General features: G+C 34.8%; 1 protein-coding gene across 5 annotated transcripts in view; it reads left to right on the forward strand.

Moving 5' to 3' along the window:
- Nucleotides 1-13,777, forward strand: part of STAG2 (STAG2 cohesin complex component) — a 115,489-nt gene that overhangs the window by 44,743 nt on the left and 56,969 nt on the right. For 4 of the 5 annotated variants that reach the window (XM_061179392.1, XM_061179393.1, XM_061179391.1 and 1 more), the window contains exons 4-6: nucleotides 1,740-1,904; nucleotides 7,556-7,652; nucleotides 12,262-12,338. In XM_061179392.1, coding sequence (XP_061035375.1) covers nucleotides 1,740-1,904; nucleotides 7,556-7,652; nucleotides 12,262-12,338 — 339 coding nt within the window. Of the gene's footprint in view, nucleotides 1-1,739; nucleotides 1,905-7,555; nucleotides 7,653-8,131; nucleotides 8,153-12,261; nucleotides 12,339-13,777 lie in introns of those variants that run through there. The other variant, XM_061179396.1, reaches the window with a different exon arrangement.

The raw sequence follows: 13,777 nt of genomic DNA on the forward strand, positions 1-13,777 counted from the left end.
GACCCTATACTATGTATGTTCCATGCACTGTGCTAATAATTTTACATGTTATCTAATTTAATATTTGAACAACCCTGTAGATTAGAAAACTTTATTTTTATAGATAGGAAACTGAGGTCTAGAGAAGCTTAGTCGTTAAGGATTTGAGCCCACATCTGTTGAAAGGTGGTATACTCTTAATCCACTATAGTATACTACCTCATAGTCTTTTTTTTTTTTTAATAAAATTTATTTATTTATTTTTGGCTGTGTTGGGTCTTCATTGCTGTGCATGGACTTTCTCTAGTTGCGGCGAGCATGGGCTACTCTTTGTTGTGGTGCACGGGCATCGCAGTGGCTTCTCTTGCTGCGGAGCACGGGCTCTAGGCACGTGGCCTTCAGTAGTTGTGGCTCGTGGGCTCAGTAGTTGTGGCTTGCGGGCTCTAGAGCGCAGGCTCAGTAGTTGTGGTGCACGGGCTTAGTTGCTCCGCAGCATATGGGATCTTCCTGGACCAGGGATTGAACCCGTGTCCCCTGCATTGGCAGGTGGATTCTTAACCACTGCGCCACCAGGGAAGCCCCTGAAGTAGTTCGTAAGAGTAGGGTGGTTTTAGATTCTTGAAGAAGGAGAAAGGACCCTTTATGGAACAAAGTACAGAAACATACAGTCAGTGGAAATAAATTTGTAGATCTGGCTATAGATAGGGATCTGCAAACTATGGCCTGTTTTTGTACTACCCACGAGTTAAGAATGGTATTTACAGTTTTAAAGGATAGTAAAAATAAAGAATATGTGACAGAGACAGTATGTGGCCTGCAGAGCCTTAAAATATTTACTATCTGGTACTTTACAGAAAGTTTGCTGACTGTTGCTCTAGATCATAGAAATGTGTAGATCTAAAAGAGACCCTCGAAATCATCTATTCTAACCTGTAAAGATATTGATACAACTCTGGCATTTTAGAAATGAGGACTCTGAGTTGGGGAGTGACTTTTTTTTTAATAATAAGGTATAAATGCTGTTGGAGGTGTTTTATATCTGAGGCATGTAGGCAGCCTTTTCACTGATTTATGAAGTCCCTCCACCCAATGTTAACTTTCTTATAAAGGGGCTTCATTTCCATAGTGTTCGTTAATTGAACTTTCATGATAAATAAGTGTTGGAGGGAAGGCCCAGAACAAGAAAGAGGTTGATATACCTATTCATACTGTTTAGAATTCCTTTGTCAATGCACTGCAATGATTTATAAGACTAACAATAGACATCAAGTTAAAATGTTGAACTAATTACGAGTTACTTATTTCATAGAGTTTTGTTATTCTTGCTGCCCACTACAGTCTGCACCCTAAAGCAACAATCCTATGAAGTAGGCACTTTTTTTTTTTTTTTTTTACTTTTATCCTCACTTTACAAATTAGAAAATCTCTCTGAAGCACAGTGTGGTTAAGTAACTTGCCCAAGATCACTCAGCCTAACAGGAATAGAAATTTGGGACCTATGCAGTCTGTCAGTCTACAGAGACTGTGCTCCTAACTGCAGTGTCACATGAGGTATATGGTAGTATAAGTTAAAAAAATTGATACCACAAAGAGGCTGTCACAACCATATCATTTTATTATGACGCATGTGTATGGCACTCCCCTTTAGGTCAGGTTTAAGTGTTTTATAATTATGCACGCTATCAGCTGCTCCTGCTGTAGCTTTATTTTGAACTCTCAAGGATAAGGATATAACTTAAGCAACTTGTATTTTTATGCAGACTTGTAAAAAAGGCAAAAAAGGCCCAGGAGAAAAGGGCAAAGGTGGAAATGGAGGAGGAAAACCTCCTTCTGGTCCAAACCGAATGAATGGTCATCACCAGCAGAATGGAGTGGAAAACATGATGTTGTTTGAAGTTGTTAAAATGGGCAAGAGTGCTATGCAGGTAATGTTTATTGTGTTCTTCCTGGTTCATTTGTACATTTTGAACTTAAGTGAGTTATATAAAATATATCCCTGATTTTTCTAATTGTGTTTTAAAAATTTTTAATACTGCGTATTAGAAAAAAGCAACAAACTAGTCAGAAAATGGATCTATCTATTCAGACATAAGACCTTTAAGCTGTGTCTTGAGTCATTTTCTGCTGCATTATTTTCTTTTAATGGCATATAATAAAAAATATGTCAAAAAATATGCTGATGTAAACCCTGACTGTGACATTTCAATTTCCTTTGAGTTTATATAGTGGCTGTTAAAGCATGAAGTTCTTTGCACATACAGAATTCTTGGCTGAGTGACCTAATGTAATCACTGTCCACTTTAGTGAATTCTTTTGATCACTGTTGTCTATTACAAATTTTATTACTTGTGCTGTTTCTTACCAGAAGAGTACGGAGTTGGAGTCATATCCATGTCAAATCATCCTAATTTTGTTTCTTCATAATTTTATGACAGTAGAAGCATTTCAGCTTTACACTGGAGGCTAAACCCATATGGTTTTAAAAAATTGAATCAACACTATACTCAATATACACGCTTAATGAAATTATTATTTAATTTATAAAAGCTATAGGGAATAGTTTTTTTCCTTCATGGAATTAACTTTCATCAACAAAAGGTGCACATGGATGGTTTAGGGAAGGCTAGCCATTAAACTTTTTGTTATTAATGAATAACTGAAATGTAAATCTTGATTATAAATATGCATTTATCTAAATATGTATGGTTTTGTAAATAAATTTTAAAATATCAATTGGAACTAATAAGGCACATTTTTTACACGTAAAATGAAAAAGAATTGTTAGCTTTTGAACTATCATCAATTGTATAGTGCAACGTATTTTCTTAAATTCAAATTCACTGTCACTTATCCATATATGGTTAGCTTTCATATGGTTGTGATTAGAATGTGGATTTTATTTCTTGTTTAATGTTTTAAATGATTATTTTGTGTACACATTTGAAAGAAATAATGTCTTATTATATTACTGTGCTATGGTTTATTTAGTCATTTCCTAATTTAAAAAATTATCCTCCTCTCTGGTTCCCATTTTTGGTTAATTTTATTGAAGGGATAAATTATCTCTGTTAAATTGTATACCATTTCATTACTTTCCTTTTTATATTTATATTATACTTTTCTCTATAGTATTTTGTTCTAAGTGGTTAAATGCATTAATTTTTTTTCTAATATCTTATCATTTTTGTTAACATCAGAAATCTCAACTTATATCTGCAGCTAATTAGGCTATTCTATTTTTGTCTAGTCTGTAGGGTTTGTTTTTTTTTTTTTTTAACTTTTTGGCTCATCAGAATTTTTTAATAGAAAATGTGAGGGCTTAGCTTTATATTTCTTTTTGTTAATCATATCTCAGTGTTTAAAGAGTGAACATTTTCCTTATTTTTGTGTTGCTTATAGTTTGTCATATGTTAAGATTGTACCTCTATGCCATTTGTTTTCCTATTTCTAAGTGTGCTTTCCCGCTTAAAAGCAGTATATCCGCAGTATCTCTCCATTGATTTCCCTGAATCATCTCTCCACCTCCAGTTTGTTTTGTGTACTCCCACTTGTGTTATCTTTCTAAAACCAAATTTGATCAAGGAAGTCTCCTGTTTACAAACTTCTAAGAGTTCTTCCTTATCTAAAAGTTCCAGCCCAGATTTCCTTATGGCATACTTGCTGTTCTCTAGCCGCCATATGTTCTCTGCCCCTAGACCTTTCTTTTTGTTTTTCTTACTGCCTGGAATAGTCTTATTTTTCTCCCTTCCATATCACAGGATTGACTAACTCAAATGTCACTCTTTTTTGGGGAAACATTTTTGGACTCTATCTCCTTCTCCCCTTGAATGTATTTCTTATTTTTCTCTTTCCAGTATAGCACTTAGTATATTGTATTATAGTTATGCACATGTCTGTATTTGCTTCTAGATTGTTAATTCCTTGATTGGGGACTGTGTATTATTCATTTTTTTGTATCCCCAGGATATCCCTATTTCGGTGATTATGAGTGAGAGTGAATAAGTATAAGACTCGCTGTTGGTTTTAAAATAGTTCTTAAATTTTAAGAAAGAAGAAATCATGCATGTGCCCCTAGTTCTATTAGATAATAGATGTTGAATTTTATTGAATGAGTTTTTAGTATACTATTTGATGATTAAAAATTTTAAATATATTTCATTGTGATAGCTTGTATTAGTTTTACTATTTGTATTTTATTTGTATTTATTACAGCACCTTATATAAACTCTAGTATAAACTCTTCTTGATCTTCATGAATAACTTTTTGATGTGATGTGATTTTTTTGTAAGATTTCATTAAATATTTTTGTATCTTTATTGATGAGAATAGCCCTTGTTCTAGTTATCTATTGCTGCATAACATACCACCCCAAACTCAGTGATGTAAAAGAACAACCATTTTATTATGCTTAGTGATTCTGTGGATCTAGAATTCAGACAGAGGTAAATAGGGATGTCTCTTCTGTGCTTCCGTCCATGATGCCTGGGGTCTTAGCTGAGATAGCTTGAATGCCTGGAGGTGACAAAAACAGTTAGGGACTATAACCATCTGGAGACTTCTTTATTCATGTTTGGTACCTAGTCAGGAGTGATTTGAAGGCTGGGCTCAGCTGGAACTGTTACCTGGAGTACCTACAAATGGTCCTTCCACGTGGCTTTGGCTTCTTACAGTATGGCTTCTGGGTTTGGAGAGACTATCCTGAGAGGAAGTGTCTAGTTCTGTAGTACTGCAAGAACTCAATGCAGAAGTTGAACAGCCTTCTATGACCTAATCTTGGAAGCATCATTTCTGCTGCACTCTGTTCTGGAGAAGGGGACATAGACCTCACTTCTTTTTGGGGAGCAATGTCAAACAACTTGGGGCCATGTTTTAAAACTCCCATATTGTATAACTGATTCACTTTGTTATAAAGCAGAAACTAACACACCATTGTAAAGCAATTATACTTAAATAAAGATGTTTTAAAAAAAAAAAAAAACTCCCATATCACATAATATATTCTCTTGATACTGCCCATATCATATTTGGGGATCATCTTAGAAACATTTCTTTCATAAATTGTGTTGGTTAACATACACAAGCTGCTATAAAATATAGAAAAGGACTGAAATCTAGAAATTAAGCAACATTTTAGAATATGTCCAGTAAATCTCTCTGAGCCAGGTGATTCTTAAATAATATTTTCTTTTTCTTTTCTTTTTCATGTGATCATATTATCTTTTTTGTACATCAAATTGTACATATTTTATTCATTCAGTTCATACCCAAATTCCGTATTTATTGGTATATAACTTAAAACATTTTCCCTCCTGACTTTTCATTTTTTATATTAGCTGTAATTTATCATCTTAATTTTTAAAATTTTGTTTATTTAAAAATTGTTTTTATCTGTTTTGTGGTTTCCTCTTTTGTCCACGAAGGAATACAGTGCTGCTTTTATTTTTTAGTTGTTTTTTAAAAAATTGCTATATTGAAATATACTTCACAAACCATAAAATTCACCCTTTTAAAGTGTAAATTCAATGATTTTTAGTATTGGTACATTCACAGAGTTGTGCAGCCATCACCACAATCTAATTTTAGAATTTTTTCAATACCCCAGAAAGAAACCTTGTGCCCATTAGCAGTCACTTTCTCCTCACCTGCCCCCAGGTCTAGGCAACCATGAATCTACTTTCTATAAATTTGCCTATTCTGGACATTTCATATAAACGAGGTCATATAAATATATGGTCATTTTTGAGTGGCTTCTTTGACTTAGCGTGTTTTTAAGGTTCATCCATGGTGTGGCATGTATTATAACTTCATTCTTTTTTATTGCCAAGTAACATTCCCTTGTATGGATATGCCATGCTTTATTTATCCATTCATCCCTTGATGTACCTGTGGTTTGTTTCCACTTTTTGGCTGTTGTGAATAATGCTGTTATGAGTATTATTGTACAAGTTTTTGTTTGGACATAACGTTTTCATTTCTCTTGGGTAATAAATACCTAGGAGTTGAGTTCCAGGGTCATTTAACTCTTTAGCCTTTTGAGGAGCTGCCAAACTGTTTTTACAAAGTGGCAGCACCATTTTACTTTTTTACAAGCAGTGTTTTAGCATTCCATTTCTCCAAATTCTTGCCAGCATTTATTATTGTCTGTACTTTTTATTATAGCCATCTTAGTGGGAGTGAAGTGGTATCTTATTGTGGTTTTGATTTCCATTTCCTTTGTGGCCAATTACACTGAGCATCTTTGCATGTGCTAAGGGCCATTTGTATATCTTCTGTATAGAACTGTCTATTCCGATCCTTTGCCTATATTTTTAATTGAGTTATTTGGCTTTTTAAAATTATTGAATTGTAGTTCTTTATATTTTCTGGGCACAAGTTCCATATCAGATATATGATTTGCAAGTATTTTCTCCCTTTCTGTGGGTTGTCTTTTCACTTCCTTGATGGAGTCCTTTCAAGAACAAAGTTTTAATTTTGAATAAGTCAAATTTATTTTTTCTTTTGTCTCTTGTGCTTTTGGTCTAATATATAAGAAGGGTTTGCCTAACTCAATGGTTATGAAGATTTACTTCTGTGTTTCATAGGTTTAACTCTTACATTTAGGTCTTTGATTGTGTATATGTGAGATAGGGTCCAGCTTCATTCTTTTGCATACAGATATCCAGTTGTCCCAGCACCATTTATTGAAAAGACTAGTCTTTCGCTATTGAATTGGGTTGGCATCCTTGTCAAAAATCAAATGACCATCAATCTAAGGGTTTATTTCTGGACTCTCAGTTTTATTCCATTAATCTACATATCTGTCCTTATGCCAGTACTGTACTGTCTTGATTACTGTAGCTTTGTAGTAGGTTTTAAAATCATGAAGTGTGAGTCCTTCAACTTTGTTCTTTTTTCAAGACTGTTTTGACTATTCTGGATACCTTGCATTACCCTAAGGATTTTAGGATCAACTTTTCAATTTCTGCTAAGAAGCCAGCTGGGATTTTGATAGGGATTGCATTGAGTCTGTAGATCAATTTGGAGGGTACTGTCATCTAACAATATTAAGTCTCCGGATCCATGAACTATCCTACTTTCTTTTGATGCTTATTTCTTATTAATATGGGACTATTAGTGCTCACTGTTGAGGAAAGGTGTTATTTTATTTGCATTTCCTCATTGACCCAGGCATTCACTTCTTTTTAAAAATTTTGTAAAATTTTCATTCCATTGCAGTGTTAATACTTAGATATTACTTAGTACAATATTTTAGTCAAATATCAGTATTTTCTAAGATATCTATAATATCACTAAGAAATTTCAGTTTATAGAGTTGGGTCCCATATTTAGTTTTCAGATTCCTTTTAATGCAAAAATAAGGAAGATGGATCATTTATGTACAATCAGGTGATTAATTTACTGAATTTGATTCCATTTTATTGTTAAAATTTAACTTTACATTTTAGTATACAAGTGTATGTATTTATTGAAATAATGTGATACCACTTAATGTTGAATCTTAACGACTTTAATCTGACTTAATTAACTCTAAGAACGTTAGAAAAAACTAATGGTTCTTTTCCCCCTCTGCTGTAGTCGGTGGTAGATGATTGGATAGAGTCATACAAGCATGACCGAGATATAGCACTTCTTGACCTCATCAACTTTTTTATTCAGTGTTCAGGCTGTAAAGGTAAGATATATTTATTTTGGAAGCAGAATGTTCTCAAATGTTCTCTCCTTTTTTGTTTCACCTAAAGATTATTAGCACTTTATGTGGAAACTAATGCCATGATACTGAGTTATTTGCATTATAACCATACAAAATGTATGTAAGGAAAAAAGAGCAAAGAACAAAGAGAGAAAGTCTGTTGAGACTGTTATATTCATATGTGAAAGTTAACTAAAAACTTGGCAATTGGGCTTCCCTGGTGGCGCAGTGGTTGAGAATCTGCCTGCTAATGCAGGGGACACGGGTTTGAGCCCTGGTCTGGGAAGATCCCACATGCCGCGGAGCAACTAGGCCCGTGAGCCACAACTACTGAGCCTGCGCATCTGGAGCCTGTGCCCTGCAACAAGAGAGGCCGCGACAGTGAAAGGCCCGCGCACCGCGATGAAGAGTGGCCCCCACTTGCCACAACTAGAGAAAGCCCTCGCAAAGAAACGAAGACCCAGCACAGCCAAAAAAATAAAGTAAATAAATAAATAATTAAGTCAGGAGCTCTCTAATAAATAAATAAATAAATAAATATAACCAAAAAAAACTTAAAAAAAAAACTTGGCAATTTATAATTGTTATGTTACTTTATTAGATATATTTCCCACTTTCAGCATCTGGTTTTAGGAGCAAAGAAATGGATTAAGAAGGGAGGAGGAAGATAATGAAGAGATACAGGTTCAAGTGACAGGGAATTGTAAAGTGTAGGGAGTTAAAAAGTGCCATGAATAACAGTAAGTAAGTAGGTAAGTAAGTAACTAAGTAAGTAAGTAAAGTAAGGTATTGGTGACATTTACAGGTTTTTTTTCCTAAAAGGTAGAGAAACTGGAGTGGGGAGCGGGGTCTTTTTAAAAGTGTTTATACTTTATTTTAAAAGATTTTGAAGTAAGAGTAGGGAAAATATAAAATGTCTTCCCTGAGACAAAAACATGTAGCACACACATTTGGCCAGGGGGACAAAATTGTGTAAGTTGGGGAGTCATACATCCTGATCTGGATCAGTAAATGAGTTAGTCAAGATCATGGGCAGGTTCTGATTTATTCTGTGTCTCCCTAATACTTGGCCCATCCTTGAAATTCTAGAAGATGCACAGGCTAATAAATGTTACAGAGTTTTCCAAGGGTATTACATTTTTTAATGAAAATGGCACCAAAAACATGGGCATTAGAAGTTAGGAGGAGGGAAGATTGCCTAAAAGTAGATCTAAAAAATTAAGGTGCTAAAGAATGACTGATTTAATAAACAAATCTGAAAAGAGATCCCAGGAAACAATTTACTTATGTCTACTCCTTTAATTCTACAAAACTTCTTTAAAAATCCTGTCATTGGAATTGGAAAACAAGTAACATTTTAAGAACTGATGCATTTTATGAGGTCGATCACAACTTTCAGTGCAGTCTGCATATTAAATGTTATATATGTGAGGCCTGATAGACAAATTTATTAACTTCTTGAGTCTATGGTCTTCATAATGCCATTAATATGGCCGTTTTTGAGAAATTTTAATGCCTAGTTTACTTCTTAGCTAAAGGTAGCTGTAAATCAGTATTAGAAAATTCTACTGAATCTGCTCAGAGGAAGTGTTGTAGTAATGACAGTATGATGAACCAGATTAACTCTTTAGAAAATGAGATATGTTGATGTTATTTTTTTTTTGTCTATGTCCATTCCATCTTTCTGGAGTAGAAGGGTACAAGTACCTGTTTGTGGTGTTATATAATCAAGGGCAATGTCCTTTCTCTTTAGATTCTTTGAAAATGGAAGGTTGATTGCAGAACAACTGAACAGGTGCCAGAAATAATTTAATGAGTTGAAATTCTAATTTTTATATTCAGTCTTACCTATTATACCATAGTTTGATCAGTTTTAGTTTCCTAACTAGGCTTCTGAATTGCAGTTTTAAAACAATGCCGTAGTCAGAGCATTCCCCTTTATCAGATACATTCCTTTTCTGGCATCACTGTATTTATAAATCAGGAGCTTGCCCATTAAACATTTGGACATACCTTGTCACAAACAAGGTTGTGAAAATTTTTTAAAATTGAAGGTGTTGAAAACAGGTAGATTTAAACACTGCTATAATATTTATTTTAGAAGCAAGGAAGCTCCATAAAGAGGAATTTACCATGTAATCAAAGTTAAGGTCATTAAGTACTTACAAAACATACTCAAAAATATTTTGGTAGAATTCTTTTATAAATGAGTTAGAAACATGCTTAAGTATATACAGTGTACTGTTTCCTTTGGATTTAGGATTGTTATTATGAGCATCAGTTATTTTACTGTAGTTATGCCTTCTGCAGTATTGAGGTATGTGGAGAGATGTTTGACCCTACACTGAATGGCTCCAGACTGCTCTGTGGTTGGTGATTCTGTGGCCAGTGTTGTTTCCTTCTTTCTTTCCTGGTCAGCTGTCACTTTTCAGTTTACCAGTTTTTAAAGCAGTCTTGCTTCATGTCCCCCACACTTTTAAGGCAGTGGGAGCTGGCCTGATGTCCTGATGGCTCCTTTACACCTGCCTCAGGAGTTATTATATGCATAGAGTTTGTGATAGCTATTTTGTTTTCTGCTTATATTTGGGTTTATGGCTGTTATATGGTCTATGAGATGAGAGGAGGAGCTTTAGAAGTTTGTCAAAATGTATGCAATATGTTTACTTTGAGATTTATTTATATATAAATGCTTATTTCGTAGAAATAATTTCAGGGATTGAGTTATTTGTCCTTCTCTAGCACTGCCAAATTTACAGTACCTGGGTATAAAGTGTGAGAAGGTTCTGGAGATACATCCGTGGCTCTAGATATAAATTAAAAACCCCTCGAAAGGTTTTCGAGAATGTGCTTCTTTAGTCAGGGAAATCATGCTTTCTTTCAAATTTGTTAATATTTTTAAACAATCATTTGGTTTTTTAATGTGGTAAGTAAGGGCTCTTTCACAGTACCAGTAGAAATTGATCTCACCTGGGGCTGGGCAGCAAGATGTAGACTAATAATCTCATACAAATTATTTAACTTCTCTTTGCCTTAGCATCGGTTTCCTCATCTGTAAAGCCAGGATTATAGTACCTCCTATATAGGCTTGTTACCAGGGCTGAAGTGGCTGGTGCATAGGCGGCTCAATGGATGTTAGTTCCTATTCTACTCCTGCTGGTTTTGTTACGCTACTGGAAGGTCTTCAGATTGTATGCCCATAGAGAGGGAGCTCACATAGCGGTTGTTCTTTTCAGATTTGGGGTTGGAAAGAGAGTATGATGTTCTATTGTTGTTTTTAAATTTATACGCACACACACGTGTGCATGCATATATAAAATAGAGCTTGGTCAATTGAAATATATCTAACTTTTATAATAAATCTCATGTTCCTGTACCAAGACATTCTTTTATTTTTAAATTAAAAAAATTTTTTTGTTTAGCTGTGCCGTGCTGCATGTAGGGGCTTAGTTCCCCAACCAGGGATCGAACCCTTGCCCTCTGCATTGGGAGTGTGGAGTCTTAACCACTGGACTGCCAGGGAAGCCCCAAGACATTCTTTTAGATGTTACTATATTTATGGTATTCATAGTGATTAGACTGGCAAAGAATAAATAATCTAGCATTAGAAATGTGGTTTAGGAAATTCACTTTTTACATTTTTTCTTTTTTTAAAAAAAATCTGACACCCCATCAGTGGAAATTCTTGTATGACTTCTTCTTGCATTGTCTCCTGCTCATAACTTTTTCCTAGAAACCCCTTTTTTGATATTTGACCTATACCTGGCTAACTTTTACTACTTTTTTTTTTGAAATACAGTTGATTTGCAGTGTTGTGTTAATTTCAGGTGTACAGCAAAGTGATACAATTATACTACTTCTTGTAATGTGCATCCTTTCTCCTCGCCTCTTCCATCCTCCTTTAAAACTCTAAATGTCCTTATAAGAAACACCTACTTATCCAGATCTTTTTCTTTTGTCTGAGCTATAGCCTTTCTTGGCTTTTCAACTCATTTGGGCATTTATTATGTACTAACTTTAATACTTTATTTTTCCCTTTCTCTCTGCTCCCCCCCCCCATTCTTTGTTTAAACTTACAACTAGATTACAGGCTTCTGGATGAGCAGGAACTACAGCTTACTACTTATGTTTATTTGAAGCCCTTTGAGGGGATGATGGCATGTAGTTGCCTTACATATTGTTGTACTTAATAAAGAAACCTGGCTAAAGGGAAGTCTACCTATTACTCTTTCCCTTATTTTCTTCAGGTTCATCCTCAAGGTTTTAAATGTTACCCTGGCTGCTGCCTCATGCTTGATGACATATGCTTTATATTAAAGGGTCTTAGTCATTCTAGGCATGAGTAAAGTAAGTCAAGTAGAAATGGCTAAGGCTGATTGTTCTAGGAAAAAAAGATACCTGTCAGAAGTGTGGGGCTGTTTTCTTGTATGTGTTGAGAATGGCATTTGTGCTTTATAGGGTTGAGTAACATGGTAAAGATCAGGTGATATTGAAGTACACCTTATTGTGCGATTGTAGACATTTTAGTGTTAGAGATGGACTTAGAAGTTATTTTTTTAATTTACCGTTAACTTCTTACACTTGCAAATTTCAGGTGTTGTCACAGCAGAAATGTTTAGACATATGCAGAACTCTGAAATAATTCGAAAAATGACTGAAGAGTTTGATGAGGTAAGTTATTACCCTAAATGTTATGATAATTTTATGCATCTTGATCTTGATTTACTCTTCAGAGTATTAAATTCTGAATATTAGTGTTGTGGGTAAGAGCTTTGGCAGTAGAAATCCAATCAAATGATGGCCATGTGACCTTGGGCAAATTGTCTTAGCATCAGTTTCATCATCTGTAAAATGGAGCTAAAAATACTTATTAAGGGCTTCCCTGGTGGCGCACTGGTTAAGAATCCGCCTGCCAATGCAGGGGACACGGGTTCGAGCCCTGGTCCGGGAAGATCCCACGTGCCACGGAGCAACTAAGCCTGTGCGCCACAACTACTGAGCCTGCACTCTAGAGCCCGCGAGCCACAACTACTGAGCCCACGAGCCACAACTACTGAGCCCGTGTGCCACAACTACTGAAGCCCACGCGCCTAGAGCCCGTGCTCTGCAACAAGAGAAGCCACCGCAATGAGAAGCCTGCGCACCGCAAGGAAGAGTAGCCCCCGCTCGCCGCAACTAGAGAAAGCCCGCGCGTAGCAACGAAGACCCAACGCAGCCAAAAATAAATAAATAAAATAAATAAATTTATAAATAAATAATAAATATAAAAATACTTATAAGGCTGTTATGAAAATTGAATGCAGTAATGTTTGAAAAATTCCTTAGCATTTTACAATGCCTGGCATATAGTAAGAACTTAATAAATGGTAGCTGTTTCTATTTGTCAAAAAATTAAAATTTCAAGGAAGAATAAAATTAAGTGCCTACAAACATACCTTAGAATGTTGTAGAAGGAAGATTCGATAAATACTTGGGGAACCAGGTGGAAGCTTAGGCAAAGGAAAATACATACATACATATATATATATATATAAAATTGTTTAAAGTCTTATTTATGTTTCAAATATGAGTAGTAAGAATAATACAAATCCATAATAAGTAGTAGCTTAGACTTTAGTTGATCCTTTATCACAGTGATGTCTTTGAAGTATTGTTGCCAATAAAGACATATTTAGATTTACTATAATATAAACTCCTTCAGGGCAGGGATTTTTGTTTGTTTTGTTCACAGCTGTATTCCAGCACCAGTAGTTTTACTCTTTAAAGCTTTTCACCATGAATTTTCAAGTAGAAAGCCTTGTCTCATTTGAGTTTTATTTGATCTTTTTTTTTTTTTTTGCTTACTCAGATGAAGGAGCTTTCAACTATCATTCTAAAAGATAGACAAGAGTTGTTAAAATGGCTTTGATGATCACTAAGTGCTATTAATCAGTCTCTAAGTAATTGAGATATAATTATGAGGAATGGTATTATTTTAACCTTCTGATATTAAATGTTTTAGTGAGAACTTTCTTTCTTCTAAACAGCTATTTGAAACAAGAATCCTGAAATAAGATTTGAAAATATCAGCAAACCAAGTTGCTAACAGCAATTAAGATGACACTTTTCAA

The sequence above is a fragment of the Eubalaena glacialis genome, chromosome X (assembly GCF_028564815.1).
Source record: "Eubalaena glacialis isolate mEubGla1 chromosome X, mEubGla1.1.hap2.+ XY, whole genome shotgun sequence".
Taxonomy (NCBI): domain Eukaryota; kingdom Metazoa; phylum Chordata; class Mammalia; order Artiodactyla; family Balaenidae; genus Eubalaena; species Eubalaena glacialis.